This window comes from Crotalus tigris, unplaced genomic scaffold, assembly GCF_016545835.1.
Source record: "Crotalus tigris isolate CLP2741 ecotype Arizona unplaced genomic scaffold, ASM1654583v1 scf7180000020075.792833, whole genome shotgun sequence".
Lineage (NCBI taxonomy): Eukaryota > Metazoa > Chordata > Lepidosauria > Squamata > Viperidae > Crotalus > Crotalus tigris.
In genome coordinates, this window is record NW_024097847.1 from 198,851 (window position 1) to 222,797 (window position 23,947).

At 37.7% G+C, this 23,947-nt stretch overlaps 1 protein-coding gene across 2 annotated transcripts in view; it reads right to left on the reverse strand.

Moving 5' to 3' along the window:
* The window catches only part of ADAM19 (ADAM metallopeptidase domain 19), an 81,369-nt gene that overhangs the window by 6,510 nt on the left and 50,912 nt on the right, over positions 1-23,947 (reverse strand). For both annotated transcript variants that reach the window (XM_039365491.1, XM_039365492.1), the window contains 16 exons: positions 23,131-23,196; positions 19,548-19,619; positions 17,937-18,103; positions 17,488-17,569; positions 15,818-15,957; positions 13,157-13,334; positions 12,408-12,497; positions 10,178-10,373; positions 9,150-9,258; positions 7,862-8,066; positions 7,200-7,277; positions 5,518-5,626; positions 5,066-5,210; positions 4,325-4,406; positions 3,096-3,314; positions 717-866 (listed from right to left, as the gene is read on the reverse strand). In XM_039365491.1, coding sequence (XP_039221425.1) covers positions 717-866; positions 3,096-3,314; positions 4,325-4,406; positions 5,066-5,210; positions 5,518-5,626; positions 7,200-7,277; positions 7,862-8,066; positions 9,150-9,258; positions 10,178-10,373; positions 12,408-12,497; positions 13,157-13,334; positions 15,818-15,957; positions 17,488-17,569; positions 17,937-18,103; positions 19,548-19,619; positions 23,131-23,196 — 2,088 coding nt within the window. The remainder of the gene's footprint in view (positions 1-716; positions 867-3,095; positions 3,315-4,324; positions 4,407-5,065; positions 5,211-5,517; positions 5,627-7,199; positions 7,278-7,861; positions 8,067-9,149; positions 9,259-10,177; positions 10,374-12,407; positions 12,498-13,156; positions 13,335-15,817; positions 15,958-17,487; positions 17,570-17,936; positions 18,104-19,547; positions 19,620-23,130; positions 23,197-23,947) is intronic.

Genomic DNA, 23,947 nt, shown 5'->3' on the forward strand with positions numbered 1-23,947 from the left:
TGGATTCAGGCAGGGCTACTTGAGGGGACAAACCACTGCCTCTTTAAGAGCCAGGGGAACCATTAGAACCATCTTCAGAGATGCATTTCCCACTTCCTGGACCTAATCACACATCATCTCCCAGGAGATCCGTGACTCTGTTCCTTCCCCGTCATTCCTGGGCCAAATTCAATGTGTTGTTTTCACCTTTTAATTCAGGGTTTAATACTTTTCGTGAAGCCAATTGAGGCAGATCTTTTGTGTGTGTGACTTCCAAGGATTAAAGCAGGGGTATTCAAACTTGGTCCTTTTATGACTTGTGGACTTCAACTCCCAGAATTCTTCAGCCAGCATGCCTGGCTGAGGAATTCTGGAAGTTGAAGTCCACAAGTCATAAAAGGCCAAGTTTGAAGACCCCTGGACTAGAGTCTTCCATGAAAGACTTATCTGGAGCCTTGAGAATTTTCCAGTGACATTTCACTGTCTCAAGCTTTTTGCAGCTGTTGGTGAATTTTAGTTTTAGACTTTTCTACCCCTGGAAAATATCATGCTACAATTATCTTAATATCTTTACTACTCTTCTCTTAAATCAACTTATCTTTCTGTCCAAGAAAAAAAAATTGATATCAGGTGTCCAGTTGAATATTTCAAATTAGGAAAAATGTCACACAACACTCGAGTGCTGTTTTTTCCTTTATCTTTTATTTGTATATCCTTGTTACCATTTTATAGCTCACCTCTGCCAAGACAGCATGAATTCCTGTATTCCTTGCAGTGCCATATGATGGTACTGTTCCTGTATTCACTTTGGACAACCCCATCTTCTTGCTTGAAGAGACTGGATTAGCTGGAAGCGCTCTCTGAGGTGGTCTTAGTCTGGAAGAATCCTAGGGCAAAAAGTAAGAATTCTTCAGTTTTTGTGAGGAGAGAGAGAGAGAGAGAGAGAGAGGGAGGGAGGGAGGGAGGGAGGGGGAGAGGGAGAGGGAGAGAGGGAGGGGGAGAGGGAGAGGGAGAGAGGGAGGGGGAGGGGGAGAGGGAGGGAGAGAGAGAGAGAATAAACATAATACGGATCTTATAACTGGATAGATAAATAGATATCTATTAAGAGCTCAGAATGAAAAGCAATTTATTAGGCAGAAGAAACAGTACTTATTCATGATTTAAGGTATATTCCTCAACTTGAAACTGCCCAAATGTGGTGGTGTTGCAACTTCAGAATTCACGGGCAGCAATGCAATACACCTGGAGGCCACCAGATTTGGGAAGGCCAATTTAAGGTAATTATAATCTGTTCTTCCTTTTCATGCTTTATGAAGTATATTATATAATAAGAGAAAATTTGCATTTTTGGAAGATGTATATGAAAAAAACATCATAAATTCCTCCCACCATGCTTTTCCTGTGTTTGTGTGTGTATGTGTATCTGTGTGTATCAAGAGCCATTGTGGTGCAGTGGTTAGAATGCAGTAGTGCAGGATGACTCTGCATTCCCACTGCCAGGAATTTGATCCTTACCCCATCAAGGATGACTCAACCTTCCATCCTTCTGAGGTCAGTAAAATGAGGACCCAGATTGTTGGGGGCAATGTGATGACTCTGTGAACCACTTAGAGAGGGCTGCAAAAAGTCTAAGTGCTATTGCTCTCTGTTTATCTGTCCACCCATGGCTCACACAACCCTCCTCAACTGCTGCTGATTTTCCATATAAGAAAGCCAAAGTCAGAGTCAGGAATCAATGTGAAAAGGTATGGGATGGGATTTAAGAATATGTAGGAAGGAATCATTGTTCTTTTGCTCTGAAAGGCCCATTTTATCCCTGGTTTTACCTATATGCATATGGCACTGCCTCTCTATTTCTATGTTTATGCTCTAGCAACTAGTTGTATAGATTAGCGCAATGTGCTATATATGGGACTGATCTTACAGAAAGCCCAGAAACATCAGTTAGTATGAAATACAATAGCAGTATTTTCTTCAGGCTGCATCAGTTTCAGAGTTCTCTTCACTGCAGTCCCATGCCAGACTTTCTGGTTGTTGTAGATAAATCGGATCAGACAGATTCCAAATCTAAGCATCATAACTGTCATGTCCATACATCCACAACGTATTTGCACAATCATATTCAGGAAAAGCTGGGCACCCTTGGTTTCAATGGATGAACCATTATAGCCTGTCAGGGCCTAGCAACTAATGAAAGATAATATTGAGACCTGCTTTGGTTCAGCCATGAGGCTCAGTTAAAAATCTGTAGTTGGTTTACTAAACCAACTACACATTATGCCACACTAAAAAATAAAGCCCTGCCTGGTCACACCTCCAGACCACTGAAATGAGAGGATGTTCAAGGCAGAAAACAGATTGGAAGGGAAATTCATCAGACACAAGGTGGTGCTGTCATTTCAACCTTATTGGTTTTGCCAACCAACTTCAACCTGATTTGAGACGAAGTGGTAAGGGCATAAGAGAAATCCAGTTTGTGAGGAGCTCTTCCCTCTCCCTTTTTGCAGCTCTTAAGCCCCTATATACTATCCTACTAATCTTTGACAGTAATCCCATCAAAATCCAGAAATGCAAGTCCTTTGCTATTTATTGATGGGAATCTTTTTTTAAAGCTTAGTTCTCTCCTTCTGATATATACAAGCAAAACCATTCTCCTGAGAATAAACACTTCTCTTATGGTAATGCTGGGTCCTGGACTACTTTCAGTATATTACCACATCAACCACTATGTTCCCTTGCTGCATCAATTCATCAGTCAAAAACCCATCTGCCCTTATATAATCCTTTATATTTTCCTTGCTAATACTTGCTTACACAAAAGAATTGAGTGCTCTCCTTATAGGCCAGGTCATGTCAGTACAAGTGACAGTCAATCTCATATAAGACACACCCAAATGATACACGGTTTATATCTGTGTTGAGAAAAATATATGATCCAATTATACACAATGTATAGTCCCACTGAAGCAGATACTTCTACTCTAAAGTTTCATTAGCACATCTTTCCTAGCAAATACCAAATGTAGTTGTTTGAATGTTCACTATTTTTAAAACACCTGTACAGTTTACCCAGAGTTACTGACAAAGAGAATTTCATAGGTATATAAATTCTTCACCTGCTGAACCATGACGTTTGGAGGTGGCGGTGCAGGCCTGCTTGGTGGAGTTCGTTTTGGCAAATGTTTCTCCTCGGTCTGATGTTCCAGCAAGAGGGGTTTCTTTGTATAGTTAGCTGGAAAAACCGGGGGTGGTGTCTGCCCCTGTCTCTTGAACTCTGCAGGTGGCTGGCAATACAGCACTTCAGGTTTTGAAGGTATATTCTGTATATCAGTAATCTACAAGCACAAAGAGGAAGATGGCATTTCTACGGTATATTATAAGTTAGTATGACTGATTGATAACTAACTTTTTTCCCGGCTTCAGCAGAGGACAGCGCTGGACTGACCCAATCTGGGATCAAAATGAAGTAGGATAGACTTAGTTCATGCTTAATTGGGGGACCTCAAGGGATTTGCACGGTTATAAGTGAGAGTTGGAAGTCAAAGAACAACTCCAAACTGCTTGGAGGGATGTGTTCGTTAAGTCACCAGGTGTAAAATTCATTTTATCTTACCTTTTTCCTACTCTGGCAAATACACACAGGGATCAAACACATTCACAGCAATCACTACACTTCTGTTTTCTAAGTATCTTTTTGAATGAGTGCCGCCAAATGCTGCTGATATATTTTATGTCCTGGCTGCTTTGCCTTAGTGTGTGTGTGTGTGTGTGTGTGTATGTGGATTTTTCTGTTTATTCTTATGTCCTTATTTTTATAGGCTCCAGCACTTGGTTTCATGGAAGACTACATTTAAAATATAATCTATATATGTTCCTTATTAGAAACATTTTTTGCAATAAATACGATTTGCAACTCTAAAATAGAACAAAATTAAGAGGCATTATAATATAGTATGGTGTTTAAGATAGGGAGCTTGGAAGCCTCCACTTGACTAAGTAACTCACTGAGCAACTGAGTCAGGTATTATATTTCAAACCACCCTTCCCCTGAGGGATTGCTATAAGAGTAAAATGACAGATCCCCTACTTACACTGTCTCGAATTAACAAATAATTAATAAATATATAAATAATGATTTGCAGTGAGGAAAAAAAATGGGTGAAGATCCCAAAATGGTCTAGTTCAGAGATTATGGGAATTGACATATAGAACAAGTTTCTTAGAACATAACAAGAAAATTAGTTGTACAGCTAAGATATTTCCTTTGGTGGTGTATTTTAAAATGCTGAGGAATCAGAGCATGGAACAACAAAGGTTTGATTAGAAATTAGTCGTTTCAAAGTACCTTTCTCTGTCCTTGTGGAGTTTTCGATTTGAATGTTGGGTTGGCATGTCCATCCACTTCTTTCTGAATGGAAAGAGGTGGGCTGTATCCAAACAATAGAGACAAACAAGTATTATAAATGATTTTTGCACTTCCACTTGCTTTATTTGTATAAAGAATGCCTTACAAATAAAACCACATGTTTTTATGTAGACTAACATTGGAAAAAGGCCAATATACTCAGTAGCCAAGTTGTAACAATTCATATTTCTATGTGTGAAATCTCTTGTTAAATATAAGAAGAAACTTCTTTTCATAACAGGGTTTCTAGCAGGCAATCTATAGTACTGACAGGTCTGAATATTTATCTAAAAATTAAGTGGAATTATGCCCTGAATATATTTCATATTATAGTTCACACACTATACTAAGGCTCTTATGTGTAATTCACCTCTTAGATGTACTGAACCACTGTGTTTATAAATCAATTTAGGACAGAGATCTACAGACTGAGATTTGCCATAGGTAACCTTTCCCTAAAAGTCTTAAATATGGTCTCCAAAGCCTTTCCAGAAACTGTAATTGTACCTTTATAATACAGATATAAATAAAAGAATACTGGCTTGTCATGCATATGTATCCAGAAAACAAATGAAATATAAGGGGATATGAGCAATATCACATTGACCCTCATCCCTTCTTACCATAAAAAAAGCAATTTTCTCATGTACTGACAAACCATTCATTCATTCATTCATTCACCTGGACTGTTGGGTTTTCTTGGAAGTAAAGATAATCTTCTTAATTGGCACAAGTTTGGCTCTCCATTTATAACAGCAAAAAGCTAGTCCAATTAAAGTCAAAAGCAAGATGGAAACCAGGACACCTATGATGATTGGAATAGGATCTGGACCAGAAAAAAAAAGGCAAAATTATTTAAATTCACTGATTGTGCTATAATGCAACCACCACACACACAAAAAAACCCCACTGTAGGATGCCAGTATTTGAACAGGTAACAGTAAAGGACATATCTGGGTCATGTGTTCCAATGCTGAACATGAAAGAGACAAAAACTCCATCTTTCCCTCAATTATTCTGGTATGGACCACTCAATACATTGTGGTCCTTTACCTCATCTGCTCACCCAAATTCCTGCCCCACAAATTCTGTTCAAATGTCATTAATCAAATTAAAATACAAATTAGACCCACTTTTTTCAAGCATGGGGCCACTGTCCAGACTTCCTCCCTTTCCAGGTTTATCACAAAATGGAGGTGCCCATCCACTGAAACAATGGCAGTTGTGATTGTTGTTGCAAGTCTGTATTGAGAGAACACCATCAGTGTTACTTCTGTAGTAAACACCCTGCTCATGCCAATCCAAACAGCACAAGAAGCTTTTGCAATTTGCGTTGGGTTTTGTTAGAACTCAGTGTATCTAAAAGTCACCCAGACAATCCATGTTATATCCGTCATACCTCCCAAGAAATGCAGTGTTTGAACATTCTTTTCATTTTTTACACTTAATTCACAAAGGATATATTTCCATCCTTCAAAATTCACTGTTACTTATATGTGCATTCCTGAAGAGGAACAGAGATGACATCCCACTATTTTTAACCTCCCAATAAATACCCTCTCCATAACAAATGGCCATAACTTCTTCTCAAATGTAAAACCACAGCTTAAGGAAAGCCACATCCAACATTTGATATTTAAGATCTATATAACACTTCATAGCCTATCTGAAGAGAACCCTAGGATTTGTTTAAAACTGTGAGAAAAGCATCAATTCAATCTTGCATGGTGGACAACTACTCTAACATTTTTATTGTGTCTCACTGTTCAACCACCACTTTGCCATAAATACGATTGCTTAGTGAACAATCCAACTTTTGCTATTAAATATTCCAAGAAAAATAGATCATAAATACAAAAGTATGCTTTGCATTTTGTTCCTCTTTCTTCCACTTAACTTCTGCTGAACCTCTCTTAGGACAAAATATGAAAAGTATAAAAGCATTTATAGTCATTGAATTTTTACTTTAAATTAAAAGCTGTGGCATGGGCATACATTTTAATTCCTTATTTATTATACAGTTCATGTGTTAATATAGGATGGAAAAATTATTTTCCTAAAATGAGAGTGTATGTGTTTTTTAAAAGTTTGGTACCTTTAAAAAAGCCACAGAAAGTCATTTGACATGCTAAGATCACTGAAAAGGGAGAAGGCTATATTTGTTATTCCTGTTTTCGTCATACTGTTCTCATCAATCCCCATTGTTTTGCTTACTAAAAATTAGCATTTTGCTGCCAAATTTTAGCCATATGACTTCAAGGCAGTGTCAGAACACAGATAGGGTGCTAGAAGGACATATATAGTGTACATTTCTGTTCTAGAATATATTTTGGACAATGTACAAATTAAACAAGAATGGTTTTTAAACAATGTGTTTGATTCCTGTTCCAGAGGTTGATTGATTATTTATTTATTTATTTGATTTTGATCCCAGCTTCATTATTTTATGAGTAACTCAAAGCAGTGAACATACGCAATGTTCATAACATATTCCCTCCTCCTATTTTCCCATCCCAACTCTGTGAAGTGGGTTGGGCTGAGAGAGTGAAGAGCCCAAGGTCGTCCAGTTGACTTTCATGCTTAAGGTAGGACTAAACTCATAGTCTCCTGGTTTCTAGACTAATACCTTAACCACCATACCAACTAGTTCTCCAACTGTAATTGAACTGGAAGTCCTTCTACAGCCAGGCATATCTTTGATAGGACATCTTTCTCCATGGATGCTATCTAAATAGCTTAAAAAGAATAAGAGCTGGCCAACTAAGCAAGGAATAAATACAGTCACCTGGTACCTGAATACAAGGCAGATACTTACTCCATGGCCGTTGCACTTTTTTCCACAATCTCCACTCTCAAAGAAGGAGGTATTCTGACAGTGGCCCTCAAAGCACACCTGTAGGAGAAACCAAGCATTCAGAATTATACTAGAGTAATTTTTAATATAGTAAAAAATGTTTAAGAAATGCTGTACTACAGGAATAATGCTATTAAATGATTTGGGTGTAAGGCAGGCTTGGGGTATTAAACCACTGCATCAACCCTGAGAAGCCAACTCTTGCACTTACCCCATAGGTAAGACCATTGCTGTCAGCATCATGCCCAGCATGATCCAACTAATAGAAGTTAATATAAGGGAAGAAAGAGCAACAGTTTATGAGGAATGAAGGGTTACTAAACTAACCCTTCCCCAAATTCCATAAATCTGTAGTGCAGCATCCAACATGTTGTGCAGATTGTGAATACATCCAGATTCAAGATTTGTAATGGGAGTGACAACCTGATCTTAGCCAAAGAGCAGCCTGCTCCAAGGGAGGGAAGCTATACCCAGCGTGTCCTTCTTACTCCAAGTTGTTGATTCTGAGGACTCCTTTCAGGTTTTAAACCTCTAAAACAAATTGTTGCATGCAGTTAATTCTGGGAAACAGCAAACATGTATTTTTGAAGCGGAATAAGGTGCAATAGACAGCCAGGGCTTACATGACTGTCACCGCATTTGGTTCCCGTCATCACAAGACCTGGGTCTAATATATCTCCTTCATCTTCTTCATTTAGATAGACGTGGGTACCGCGACAATGAATTTCCCTTCCATTTAATTTGATAGTCGTATCAATTGCAACAGCATTGGACTCCACAGGCTTAGAAGCAGAACTTTGGCACTGTATCTTGCCACATTTAGCATTTCTGGAAAGAAAGAAAAAAATCTGTGAGTCTGGCTAAGATCTTAGCTTCACACCCACCTAACACAAAGGCTTTCATAATATTATTCACTTCCAATAAAATGAAGAATCTTGAGGGACCTAGTGAATCACATTCCATGTTACATGCTGAAAAGTATATTACTTAGATGCTGAATATCTTAGTTCATGTTTACTGACCTCAGGATTACCCTATCAATAACAGGGTAATTAAAAAGCCAATGTCACATAGAGTCTAACCCCCAGGAAATAAGCCATTGCTTTTTTCATCAACTAAAAACTTTTCTTTATGACATTGCCCACAGAAAAAAGCAATGACTTACTTCCTGGTGGGTCTCCAGAATTATGTATATGTACTCAAACATTTACAGTGACTTTCCATTACTTTCTGAGTTAAATTTAATTCTGCTTTTCATTAATATAATCTTTGTTGGCCCTGTGTATCTAAGGATTATGGAATTGCAAGAAAATAAGCATGCTTATAGTTGTAAAGAACATTTTGATATCTCAGCATGGAACACCATATCTCTTTCTTTTCAGTATCAAGTGTGGAAAGTCCTGATCCATATTGGGACCAAAGTATTGGTGGATTTTCTTTTTTTCTTCACTTTTTTTTAAAAAGGGGGTTACTTATGAAAACAGTCTGGAATTGTTGAAAAGCTTTAAGCTTCAAAAGATTTTTCAGAGAAATCTGCTGGAAGAAGTAAGGAGCTCCTTACTTCTTTACTTTAGATGATATATTCATATTCACACAACTCATGAGTCCTTTCTTTACTGTTTTTTAATTGACATTATTTATGTATGCAACAAGGAATAGTGGGAAAATGTTCATAGATAGGAGGTCATGAAAAATAATCTCAGTCTTTTTACAACCAGCAAGTCATGGTATGAACTTGCTCTGAAAGATTTAATATGAGCAAAGCAAAAGTGACAATTTTGTCCAACAAAATTGCCCATTAATTTGCAGCTATTTGCAATATAGACTGAATTCATTTTCTCATCTTTTAACTTGTGAGGATACCGAATTATCTCATCTCACATGAAAACAGTTGTCCTTGTGTCTTTCTACCTTGTGTCGCACTTCCTGTAGTTCCCAGTGATATCTTTCCCACAGTTCCCATAGGAATCTCCAGCAGCATTAACTTTCTCAAAGCAAAGGTCAGGGGCTGGCCTTGCTCCTGTATAGAAAAGATTCACATGTATGGTATTTGTGAAAGATAACTTATCAACTGTATCACACAGCTGCGTAGCATTGGGTATGAACCTATCAGTAAGGACAAAATTGTTGCTTTACTAGGATAGGTGAAACTGTCCTAGCCCACTCTGTAAAATATATTTCATATGATCCTCATGGGGTTTGCCAGACACGATTATTCACGTGCAAATATAATCTATGATTATCTATATCTAACATATCTGTATACTGATATGTTAGATATAGATACGTGATTGCCCTATCACAAGACCCACTGATCACATGAAGCCCTTATAACCAGAAGAATACCAACACCGATACCCCCTAAATTCCACTGAAGATGTTACCTAGCCTGGTAACAAAATTTTGGGAAACCAACCCAAAAGCTAAGAACGAACCTCCATCCTCACATATCTATCTATATGTATAATTATTTATAATATAAGCATAAGAAGTGTCACACTGCATTTTAAAAAGACTTTTTAGCCCTTGGGATGAAAATTGGAATTAATTTTCAAACTTAAAAATAATTTTTTTAAAAAATCACCCAGACTTGATTTGGCTAGGGTCACACTATGGCATTCTGATGTAGTGTGTTATGTATGAACCCAGCTGTTCATGTTAAGATTAAGGTAGAGTTATATGGACTCAATCAACATGTTATCCAACAAACATAATTCAGCAAAGCAAGGCTCAGAATTATGCATAAAAGTAGTTGCCTGGCTTTTATTGATTACAATAGCCTCTGCAGATGAACATCTGGATTTTTCCTTTCTCTGTTCTTCTTCCTTGATGTAATTATAGTTCCATAAACTAAAAATAAAAACAATCTTCTCCTTCCTTTTCCTTACACCTGTGAATGCAAGGGGCCTCTGTCTTTCATAGAGATTAGTCGTCCTTACCGTATCCCCAGAGCTGCAAACATTGCTGCTCATATGTCAAACACATTCCATTGTAGCAATATGCCCTCCCATCCTCACAGGGTGTACCGTCCAACTGATAGAAGTTTGCAGGGCAAAATGGTGATTTGCCCGAACAGTGTTCTGGTAGGTCACATGTTCTCGCCTGTTCCCGGCAAAGTGTTCCAGGTGAAACCAACTAAACGAAGGGAAAGTAATTGGGTGTTTATTTCAGGGTAGTATGGAATACTTGGGAATTGCAGTTAAGGTGGCTAAGCATTGATCCAAGCACTTAAATATATCATATATTTATTCTGAAGACAACCCTGACTTTCAATTCCCTTCATTCTGTATAGCAAATATCATTTCCATTCAACCTCATTCTTGAAGCATCACTAAAGGGAAGAAATGTCTTATTATTGTTCCCAAATTACATTTTTGTTGCCTCAATTCTATAAAAAGGATCTCTTTTTGTCAAACACTCGAGGAAACCTTTTCAAACAAAGGCAGTCTTGAACCATATCCTAATTTAGACTTCCTCTCAGTAATGCTTCATTATTGATCATTTATACCTTTTTTCCACAGGACAGCCCATATCAGAAAGAGAGAGAGCACAGAGTTGGGATGGAAAATATTTCATTTTCAATTCCCAGCATTTTCTGGTTTGTTTGTTTTTTAATCGTATTTATTGCTTAAAAGCTCCTGGCAGATGCACTGATAACTTAGCAAGTGGCTTAATGGACAGAGCAAGTGGAAGTTGATTTCTGTCTTACGTAGAAGGTCTGGCATATATTATAAAAAATTTAAATGATTATTTCAACAGCCAATAGGCTACACTGTTTATTTTCAGGAAAATGGTACACCTAATGCTGATTCTGAAGTTTCATTTGTTTAACAAGTACAAGAAAGGGAAAGGAACTGCTGTGTGCATGCAACACTTAAGAAACACTTTCACTTTTAACCAAAACAGGAGATGTGGTCACTGCTTGAATTTGCATGGAAGGTACTTTTGCTCTGTGATGGTATCTAGACAGCTGTATTCAGCTGTCACCATGTAAAGGACTAAGCTTTTAAAGCCACCATGTAAAGATCTAAGCTTTTGAATGCCACCACAAACAATCCAAAATATCAGACAGCAGTGGTGTGCAAAAATCCAAATGTTGCATATTGAGTGGCTTTGCCTGACCAATTGGCCACAAATGTAGGGTCAAGGGATGCACTTACGAAAAAAAAGGCCTCCAGGAGGAGCATGGGAAAAACCCAGCATACCAAGACTATTTTAAGTACATTTTCTAGAAAAGCTATAATGTAAAGTGATACACAGGAATCTTTTGTCTGTATATTTTATCTTGTCCACCCTACCCAAGAAATGAAATTCAATCTATAGAAAAATCCTGATGTAAAATATAACAGACAACAGAAAACTATCAATATGAAGCAGGGTCAGAGAAAACCTTAAATGAGGTTTTGTCTTGCCAGATACTGCATATAAAAAAGACTGGTAACCCAAGCAAGCAGGAAGGCTTAAACTTCAGGCCCAGCTAGGTCAATTGCCTCCTTGAAAGACAAACTTTCCATCTGTAGTTGTTCTAATCTTAGGGTGGGACTAATTTTAGCCAAAACAGCTGCTCTGAGTGGCTTCCCAAAGATATAAAATTGAGAAAATCAGAACCTGGTTGTCTCTGTCTGTCCTATGCAATGCGGCAGGAGAGGCATGCTGTGGGTACTGTCAGCCAAGGAATGTCAGTTGGTGGGGCCCTGAAGAAGAATAGCAGCAGCCCTCTGGAACATGATCCCTCCAGAGATTAGGTTGGCCCAATCCTGCTGGCCTTCCATAGAGCCTTGAAGAGCGTGGCATGTTAACACACACTGCTTGATAGATGGTTATGATTGGTAGACTGAACCCTCTGGTTGACTGAAGCTGGGGTTCTTTAAGGCCTTCCCACAATCTCTACTCCTTCCCCCACTCCTATAGGGATCCTAGTTGACATTGTGCCACCAACCAGTCCTCTCTGGCACTTAATTACTCACAAGTAGATGAAGCAGTCATGTAACCCTAACCCTGCTTTTCTTCCTGTTGCAGTGACTCAGAAAAGGATGTGTGCCCTTAGGTTACAGTCTTTCCAAATCAGAGTGCTGATTCAAATGGGAATTCAGGCCTTTTATTATGTACATTAAAATTAAGAAACTAAACAGGAATCGAAAGGCACAGATAAAAGGAAAGTGATCCCACCTTGCATTTGTGACAGCAAATTCCATGAGCACACTCAGCACCCTGCTTCAGAGTGCAATCAGCAGCGTTGCAGCAAGGATTATGACATTCCTGCAGAAGAAATAACAGAAATGACACGTGCTGCACTTACGGAACAGATGTTCTAGATCTAAAAAACTTGGAAAGCATTGGGCTGTCTTTCTGGGTGGCTTGTGAGATTGTAGCTAGACATGCTTTTACTTTTCATGCCAAGCATAACAGCCTCCAAGAAGCTTCAAAGTTGCTTCTTAATCATGTCACATCTGGGATTCAAATGCTTCAATTCTCAAATAAATTGAGACCAAAACACCAAAACATCAGGTCCGAGTTTATCAAACAATGGAATCTGCTCTTAAGTTTCTCGGACAATAGCATCAATACCGGCTCACTGCTATTTTATCTGAATAATTAATTTCAAATGTTTTTGGACTGCATTAGCAGATTCTAAACTCTAGAAAGAAGAGGAGCGATGTTCCTCTCAAGTAGCAAAAAATGGAATGAGGAGATGTGGGTGGAAGGAACTGACTCTGAAGCTTCTCCCCATGTTCACTAAGTTACATTAAGACATTGCTAGAATAAACAGAAGCTTTTCAAACCAGAAAAATATTTGGTGGAGGCTATAATGTCAAAGGTAACTAGAGGAACATAATTCTCATTATTTCTTAAGGAATACCTAAATACTAATTTCCAGTTGACTCTGAAAATCTGTGAAACCAACCAAAAGGAATTACCTCTACTTCTCCACAATCACATTCTTCCCCTTCTTCCAGATACCCATTTCCACACCTCTGTCCTCCATATAAGGTCCTTGTATCTGGCATATTGTAAAGGCACATCCCACCGCCAGATTGCAGATACCGTTCCAGCTCTTTCCTATTGCATTCATTGAAGACTCTGGGGAAGGGTGCCCTATGAAAACCCAAGGAGCAGTATTGAACTGAGTACTATTATTTAAGCATTAGTACCTCCAAAAAGGTACTCCAGAGTTGGGCTTTATTAATTTTTTTTATAAAAAACCCAATAAAATACACACTAACATAAAGGGGGAAAGAAAAAAGGGGGAGATAGAAGGGAAAAGTTAAAAAGTGACAAAAAATACATAAAATAACATATATAAAAATGATGTCTGACTTTTTTCAATACAGAGACAATTATATAATACAATAACCTCTAAGTTTAAGTAAACCTTTGAAGTTTACTTAAACCAACCAATATGAAAAAATATATGTTCTTAGTTTAACTTTAATCTAGCATATAGAAGCCTATTAACTGTAAACATATACAGTAAGTATACAGTTAATATAGCTATACACAGTAGTCCTCAACTTACAACCATTCATTTCGTGACCATTCAAAGTTACAATGAAAAAGGTGAATAATGACAGTTTTTCACACTTACAACCACTGCAGTATCCCTATGGTCACATGATCAAAATTTGGACACTTGCCAACTGGCTCATATTCCCATAAAAACCATGTTATTAACTGCAGTGATTCACTCAAATGTGTCAAGAAAGATAATAAAACAGGGCAAAAATTCACTTAACAGCTGTCCTACTTAGCAACAGAAATTTTGGGCCCCATTGTGGTCATGCATCAAGGACTACCTCTATCTGACAATCCACAATATTTCTCTAGTCAAATCAAATCTAATCCTCACATCTCAAAGTCAAAACTTCATGTTTTTCTTTATCCTGCAGGAAATCTAACAACTGTCCCCAAGCTGCAATCTCTACTTGTCCCTTTAATAAATATTATTGTAACCTTGGTGACTCACTTGACTTAGTTCCCTAAAAGGAGAACTACTACGTGATAGGAAGAAAGGAAAAAGGGGGGAAAGTTGGTCCACTTTGCTGGAAAGTTCATGTTGGCTGAATGACAATTATGTCCCTAATCATCTAGAACAAGGGCTACAATTTTGAAAGACAAATTCTAACTTGCCAGCTGCTGTGATTATTTTCCTAGTTAGAAAAAATTGCCTTCGGGAGATGTTTGGTTCCTGAAGAACCAGAGATACATCTGGACCAATTGCCTATAAAGGTTGTCCCAAAGGTGCTTTTTCAGAAAGCAACTGGACTTTCTTGTTTTTTCTTTGAAGATGTTTTGCTTCTCATCCAAGAAGCTTCTTCAACTTTGACTGGATGGTGGGAAATGGAAGGATTTATATTCCTTGCAGCCAGCTGGTCATTTGCCTTCCTTTAGAGCAGCGTTTCTCAACCTGTGGGTCGGGACCCCATTTGGGGTCGAACGACCATTTCACGGGGGTCGCCAAACAATGCAGTCTGCCATTTTTTTCCCCTTTTCCTTAGCTGTGCTACTCCCTTTTATTCTATTGGCTTTTGAAAGCCAATAGAATAGACTCTCTTGAATAGAGTCTAATTCTATTGGCTTTCAAAAGCCAATAGGAATTGTCCAGGCTGTCTCTGCCCTGCTGAGCCCGCCAAAAGTCCCATTCTGCAAATGGTGCTGCACCAGTTGAGTAGTCCTCGACTTACGACCGGTTGAGTAGTCCTTGATTTATGACCGGTTGGGGGTCGCGGCATTAAAAAGGTTGAGAACCACTGCTTTAGAGAATCGTTGAGGCCATTTGGAGGTTTATCTGTGTCCTCACATCCTGCAGCCAAGAAGGCTCCACACACATTTACGCTACTCAAGTGACCCTGAGGATGCCGATAAACCTCCAAATGGCCTCAATGACTCTCTAAAATAATGCAAATGACCAGCTGGCTGCAAGGAATATAAATCCTTCCACCCCCCACCATCCAGTCAGAGCTGAAGATGCTTCTTGGATGAGAAGAGAAATGTCTCCAAAGAAAAAACAAGAAAATCCAGTTGCCTCCTGAAAAACCACCTTTGGGACAACCATGACCTGAATGATTGAATATCTCCATAAACATTTGCCTATAAAGGTGAAAACAAGCACTCCGTAACCTGTTTGGGGTCAAAGAAGGAATTTGGTTTTGAACTGATACCCTCTAAATGTTAACAGTGTTTTGCTTAATTCTTTATGTACAAAACAGCTTTAAAAAATTGAAATTAATGCTGATTTTAGTAGTAAATTAAATTCTATTGAACGATTGAAAAAGAGTAGTGCAATGTCCTATACAGTGTGAAATTATTTTATAATATTGAATTATTTAATGTTATTGAAATACAATATTCTACACTTGTGATGTTACAATATAAGCCCTGACGCTTTTGAACATCTGTACATAAGAAAGGGATGGTGTTTGCCTTATGACACTGTTGTCCATCATCTTGCTTGTTTGGTTCTTGTATCGGTCCTGGACAAAATAGTAATTCAGATAAAGTCCCTTTCCTTGTGAAGGTCTTAATTTAAGTGAAATGCTTCATTACTGCAGATTTTTTGTACATAAACACGAACAGCTTACCCTGTTGCAGCAGCCATAATACACCCTCCATCTCTGGGACTGGCAGAGCAGCAGCCAACTGAATCATGATTCATGCCAAAATTGTGACCCATCTCATGGGCCATAGTGGCAGCAACTCCAATGGCATTTTCAGAGTGATCCTGTCCAAGCATAGAATTAAGATGACTTAATACTACAATTCTGCGGTATATTCCCCGTCCTGGCCCATTTAGGCAAGCAGAGTGCATTAAGATCATAGCCCAAACGTCCATTTTTTACTATGTTCAATGGCATCCATCTATTTTAATGTATTTATTAAGTGTATAAGTTTGCCCATCTGAAATAAGCAACTTTGGGTATTTAACCATCACTGCACAAGAAAAAAATATTTTAACAAATTAAAAATACAATTAAAAATAATAATACATGACTACATGTACTACATAAGAATGCAACTCTGAGTAAAAATTCTGGAAAACCTACAATAAGCACAGGAATCTGCAGTAGGTTTATACATCATTTGGTAATGAAAGTCATGAAGCACAATAAAAAATGAATGCAAGATTATAAAGATATAATCTAATTTATTGTATAATGAATGATAAACTAATGACAATAGGCACAGCAAGCAGACTTAGAAATGACAATGAAGATATGGAAGTGGTGGATAGATTTTGCCTTTTAGGATCAACTACCAAGAGCAAAGGAACCATAGGTCAAGAAATATGCTACAGAGCGGTGCTTGGTAAAGTGACCATGAAGACTTTGGAGAGATATTCAGATGCCATGATGTGTTTCTACCAATAAAAATCAGATTCACGCAGGCACTGATTTTTCCTGTGTCGCTCAATGAAAGTGAAATTTGGATTTTGAAGCAGCAGCATACAAACAGTATTCTCCAAAGCACCTGAAGGCAGGACAAGAAGCAATGGATAGAAACTAACCAAAGAGAGAAGCAACCTAGAACTAAGGAGAAACTTTCTGGACCATTAGAACAATTAATCAGTGGAACAATCTGACTCCAGAAGCTATGAATTCTCCAACACTGGAAGTCTTTAAGAAGAAATTGGACAGCTATTTATCTGAAATGGAATAGGGTTTCCTGCCTGAGCAGGGAGTTGGACTAGATGACCTCCAAGGTCCCTTCCAACTTTATTATTATTGTTGTTATTATTGTTGTTGTTGTTGTTTTGACAATTGTGAACTTTGGTGTTGGAGAAGCCTCCTGAGAATGCTGTGATAGCTGGTCAAGAAAACAAACTATTGGATCATCAAGTCAATTCAGAGTCCTCACTTTGTCATTAGATAATGCTTAAATAACTACTCTTAGCAAGTTTTATTGGGTGAGTATGTCTTATTTGGTTAAAGTTGCAGCCTGTATAAAACAATCTGGCCAAAAACTAGCAGAAACAAACAGAGCGCCCCACTGATTATTTTCACCCCTTTGTGGACAAACTTCCTCCCTTCCTCATGCTTGTTTTTAAAGCAAACCATAGAGGTAATGTCTATTAAAGAAACTGGATCCTGAAATTCCACCCTTTTGACAAAAACAAAACAAAACACAACCCACCAATTTTAAGAAAAGGTGGGAGGGACCTATAGCACAAAACATCTTTTCGTTTTGGGTTTGTTCCTATTTATTTCAAACTGTTTTGAACAAGGCAAGTATTTATTTATCAAATGTAACTTACCGTATTTATCCCTCCAGACTGATAAGCCGAACACATAGCCATCAGAGGGGCCAAGCCAATAGTAGAACCATAGGACATGCCACTGTACCATGTTGCAAGACAGAGAGAACCAAATGGTGAATAAAATTTGTCCATCTTTGCATGCAGTTACATTTTGAAAGGAGTTCATTTTACGTAACCTAAGATGACTGCTTGCACTACACACTCTCCTGAGACAACAGTGAGGAACTGGATCAGATCTAACTTTGCATACCATCCAAAGTACGATAGATGATCTCACAGGGAGGAACTTAAGAAGAGAGACTTATGAGGAAGCCTCACCCTTCTTCCATTTAAAACAAGAGAAGGTACTGATCCAGCCTAGCAGGCCAGATTTGGTCCAAGGTTCCTTATCCCTGCTGTAATTGTCATCTAGGAGGAGTCATACTGTTCCAAAATCAGCAACTTACGTAACCAACTGGGCATTGTCGTGCTTTTTATGTATTAGTAATCTGCGTCGCCAAGCAAGAAATGACCAAAGCGTTGAATGCGAGTTCTCAGAGATGTCACACTTATTATAGTCATTCCAAACTTCAAGTCCAACCAGAGCAATCCGTATGTTTAACGACCTGTAAAACTAAAAGTTGAGGAGGGGAGAAAAGTAGAAAGGTTTTAGTTAACTAATAGACTTTGTCGCTAATATGAGCCACCTTTCTTTGTGACAGATTCTTTCTTATTATTTCTCCCTGAGAAGGAAATGTCCATGATAGACAATATGATGATGTTCCAAAGAACATCTGCTGAATTGAGTTCTTTGTGGTTTGCAGGTTTCTGGGATTGGTCTCCAAACAGAAAAGGTATTGCGAAGCATGAAAGCAGCCTATACACTTCTCTGCTCCAAAAGCACCCACCGACCATCAAGTGGTCTTCTTTCATTCAACACTGCCATCACAATTGCAATATCATAGGGGGGAGAAATGAAATAGAAAAATTCTTATTACTAAGGTTGATAATAGTCATCTTCAAGATATCCTATGCTACTGAATCAATGAGAAAGGGTTTAAAACATATCAACCATATTGCTACATCTTAAAATGAGATAAATTAAATAATTTCTTTAGGCAATAGACTCCTCACACAATGTCTACAAAGAGTTGGTTACTAACTGCGTTATGACACTTTACTCTTATTTTTTTTTTAATCTTCTGTTCAATTGTGTCCAGTTCTTGGAGACTAGCTAGACAAGTCTCTGAGGTTTACTTGACAAGTTTTTTCAGAAATAATTTGCCATTGCTTTCTTCCATGGGCTGAAAGAGTGACTGGCCCAAACTCACCCAGCTGCTTTTGTGCCCCGAGATGGGACTAGAACTCACAGTCTCCTGGTTTCTAGCCTGACATCTTAACTACTCCACCAAACCTGCTCTCAGCTCATGTGATAAGATCACTGTTGTTTAAAGATGTGAAGATGCCCTCAAACTATATACCAAAATTTTGGAATCTACAGTTATATCCATAATTATTCATGACTACAGATTCCCAAATTTTGATATATGATCATGGACGAGGAGTAGAAAGGAAAATCATTATTTCAGAGTTATTCTGATTTACCATCCAGGATTAGAGAGACGTAATTATTTTATATTTAAAAAGTGACATTCCATTGATAGCATGGAAAGACTTATTACATATTATCTTAAAATTTGGCTGCATGATATATATAAAAAAAACATGAATTTTCTAAGTATTTAAACTTTTTTTCCTATAGTTGTATGTTCCTTTTTTCCTTTTTTCTTTAATTTTCTTTTTTTGCATAAAAAGAATATATATATTTTAGAAGATAAATATTAATTGTTCTGTGGCTGTATTTTTTTTCAGTAACAGAATAATTAAATTAAAAGGCAACTCTCCCACAACCTTATCTTTACTCCAAGTTTTTTCTTCTTCTATCCATTAGTTTCTGTTTTTCTTTTTTGGGAAAATGTGGGAAATTACACAGAATAGGAAGTTAAATTTGCATCTTTTCCTGATTTGTTATTTTAAAAGATAACAGGTTTTCCTGCAAAACATATATCTGGTCTTACTTTATCTACATAATTGGCAGCTTCCACTAGTTTATTCTTGGTTGCTTGAAGATCATATTTATTTTTCTGAAACTGAAATAGAAAAAGAAATTCAGCCACAATCAGTGCTGCCGAACTGCAAAAAAAAAATCAGTCAAAACTATATTACATTATGCATTTTCATAAATAAAATGAATAAGGTGCTGCCATTTCTAGCTGTAGATAATATACTATGTTCAGCTCTTGTTACTGCCCTAGCCGCCAGGATTTGAAATCTAAGTCTCAAGTTTATCCCATGGATATTATAAGTCAAGTTTTGAGTTAAGACCATCATGACTAATGAAGTTTCTTTTCCCTAACTTCTCTTCTCATGTTTAAATGAAACACTGAATCCAAATAAATAATGTAAAGTGTACACACTTGTTCAATGAGTGTTCTCCTTCACTATCTTAATGTTTTTGGTCATATGACATTTGAAATAGTGTTTTCATCACATGTAAGTAGCAGCAGCAGCCCATAATGTCAAGGTTCCAACTGATGAACCCAACCAAGCAAACTCCTTCGAGACATTCCAATCTCTCAGTGTAAAACTTTATTGAGTACATCAGTTTGGCACTAATGAAAACAAAACCAGCTCTGGCAACACCCCTCCCAAACCCATATAATAAAAGCATTGAATTCTTCCTCTTCTCTCTGGACCAGGTCACTTTGCCCAATCAAGTGGAAAAATATTGTTATGAGAAAGTATCTCTAGGTCTGGCCAGACACCTGGTGTAATGTCCTTGAGTCTCACAGTCTGGCTTCTTAATCTTTGAATACCACACCTCTTCCCCTCCCCCCCAGTTCATTGGCAAGCTGAGAAGCAATATTTGTCGCACCAGCAAAACCATGCTTCGAAATTTGACACACAATGGACAGGGCAAATATGGGATGAAAATTTTAACTGGGGATAGGTAGGTGGTAGGACTTTAAGTAAAATGGGTACTCGAAGTCTTGAAGATGCTTACAGCATTCACTTCACTAGAATATCAGAAACCTGGAATTGGCCTAAATCTTTTGAAGCACAGCCCACAAGGGGCAACAAACTCTGTATTGTATTAATAGGAAACAAGATTGGGCATGATAGAGATGCACAGGAAGAAACCAAGTAGACACCATCTAAGTGGTTAGAATGCAGTATTGCAGGATAACTCTGCCAACTGCCAGGAGTTCAATCCTGACCAGCTCAAGGCTAACTCAGCCTTCCATCCTTCCAAAGTTGGTAAAATGAGCACCCAGATTGTTGGGGGCAATATGCTGAGTCTGTAAACTGCTTAGGGAGAGCTGTAAAGCACTATGAAGTGTATATAAGTCTAAGTGACATTGTTATTGCTAAGTGCTTAACAATAACAAATGAATGACATCCCAACTTCCAAAGCCAGCAGAGAAATCTGGGAAGATTTGCTTCCCATTTGTTTCATTCTTTACAACAGTTAAGGCATTATCTTAGGCATAGACTTCAGAAGTATTTGGATCTTTGGGAATAAAAGCTAGTGTTTTAGGAAACAATATTTTTAATCCTTCTTCCTCATGGTCAGTTGGTTGCATTACCTTCATTTAGCCTTATGGCAACTCATCCTACCTGAATGTATGAATATACATTTCTGTAATTTGCTATGTTGGGCATAATTCATGGAGATAATGAGAGTTAATTGGAAGAACACCTGGAAAGCTACATCTCCCTTCTCCTCCATTCCATGGGTTTAAGTGGGCTTTATAAACTTTTTCTTTAATAAAACATGATGTAAGATATTTATTTATTCATTTTGGGGAGTTTATTATGAAGAACTTGCCCATTTCTGTTTTAGGAAACAGAGTTTAATTAAGTGAATTAATTTATATAACAAAAGATGGAATCTCAAGAATCTCCTTTATTGTTCATTCTCTCTCACACACACACATGCACACACACATACATACACCTTCTCTGTGGAGGGAAAGAAAAATGAAATAACACTTTTGCTCATTTTACTAAGAATATATTATAGCCATAGCTCAGCAGGATCTGCACAATTTTAGCTATAATTCATGAGTAAGACAAGATGGTTTATTCACTCTAAGATGATTGAATAAAAATTATTGGTATATTATGCATTTTATACTTGGCAAATTCTGAGTGACATAATTGAAGACTCAGGTGCATGATGTATGGATACGTGCTGTGACTATGAATGTGGCTGTCACCATGGCTGGGAATATATACTTCTTTATATCAAGTATAAATTAAAAATAGAGAAAAAATAGTCAAGTAAATAGCCAGTGAGACAATCAAATTACCCCAGAAATATTATGTCAGCAGAAGTCCTGTCTTTGAAAAGAACAGGGCAGAAAGAAAAGGAATTAAAATTAAAAATTCATGAATGATCTAATGTCCTATTGGGAATGATACTAGATACTTCCAGAAAATGATTAGAAACAGATTCCAGACACATTAAGGCAGAATGTTTTTACATCTCTGTCTATTGGATCCGTCTATTCTTCCAGGACACAGCTAGGAATAATGGTCACACATCCAATTTGGTGTTCTTGAAGGAGTGGTATCTTTGTGATCTGGAATTAGTAATCTTTTCTTTGTTCCCTCTGTCATTGTCAGATCACAGTTTGGTAGCTATGATCTTCTCCTGAGCAAGGAGTTTATGAGATCAGCTGCTTAGTCCTGCCAAGTCCCTAGTCGCCATCTGGAATAGGGAAGTGAGTGAGGTTTAGACAAGATTGTGCCCAAATGGTCTCTCCTGTTCTCCATGATATATGGAAGAATGAAGAGAGATTAAATGGATTAAGAGATATCTAGAGTGCCACTGGTAGAAGACAGGTAAGCACTGCAATCAAAGAAACACTTGCCTCCTCTTAAATTCATTTACTCCACCACCACTGGCTAAAGCTTAAAACCACCAAAAGGTTTGGTCCAATGTGCAGATGGCAGAGTTCATTTGCTGAGAACCCTGCTACTACTGCACAGTCTACAAACTCCAAGGAATCCCAGATTACATCATAAAATATCATCTCAGCTAGTTCATTGTATCAGTGTTACTTAACTCTGAGGGATTTTGTCTACAAATGTTTTGCAAATCAGCCACAGTGGCCTACTGGAAAATCTTCTCTCATGGCCAGATCAAACAGAATGCAAGTCACTTTAAACATTGCCTTGGATAAATCTTCAGACACAATAAATCTGTCCTGATGCTACACCATTCTTATTGCACTGTATCTGTGTTAATCATATTTTTCTTTATTTTGTGCCTTCAGCACTCTGGGTGCCTTTTCAGCTGCTTCATTCCCAAAGCTCCTCAGTACACTAAGGATCAACAATTAAAGGGGGGCTACTCAGAAACAATCATATCCTCATAGTTCGAGTTCTAGAGACTGACTTGGCACATGGCAGAACTGCCTCTTAACCTTTGGCAGTATGTAATCAAAAGTATTTCTCACAAAACTGATACTAGGATTTCCCCATAGCCACTCTTAACGTAACATAACTGGGACTTTGAAGTCCATGTTATGTGAAGATAGGCTCTTATCTGCCCTGGGTTCACCACTAATCAGATATAATAAGAGACTTTCTTACTTCTGCATAATCAGCTACTAATAGAAGCTCCACATATTTCATTGATTGTTGATCATCCCTCTTCACCTATGGCAGAAACACACACAAAAAATATACACTGGGGATTTGTTTTGATCAAACAGTAAACTTCTGTACATATGTTCATTTTAAGAAAAATAATGACCAGTCATACATTAGAGGAGCAACTGTTCATAATAAGCATCAATGGTTTCTCTCAAGCAAACTACATTTTAAGCTATATATAGGAATTGCTCTTTTATACATGATTCATCATGTGTACCCTTCATTTCAATCCTACTCTCAGTTATCTGCCACACATACAGATTACTTGCTTTCTTATTTTATTATCAATACATTAAGCCTCAGCCCAGAATACTTACTGAACTATTCTCCTATAAATATTAGTTCCTATTACTTTATCACAAGATTTAAATTATGATTTATTTAAGTCACTAAGTATACAAACACTAGAAAATATTTCTAGCCTTCTGAACTGACTGAATTCTACTTTAGAAAAAAAACATTGGGTTTGTTTATTTATTTTTTTCCTTATTTAAGAAAATATACCCTTAAATAAATAAACAATGCCAAAATGATTACCTCATCTCCCACAGACGTTATTGGGACTTTCAGGATAGAAAATGGCAACTTATGAAGCAATGAAAATATTTAAGGACATCAGAAATGAATTAGTTCTTCTCTGCTCAATTGTGGCCAACAAAGAGATGAAACAGGTTTTTTTTTTGGGGGGGGGGGTCAGTGGCTGCTGCCAAGCAGGGGAAAAGTGTGTGAAGGTTGCAAAAGTGCGGGAAAGTGA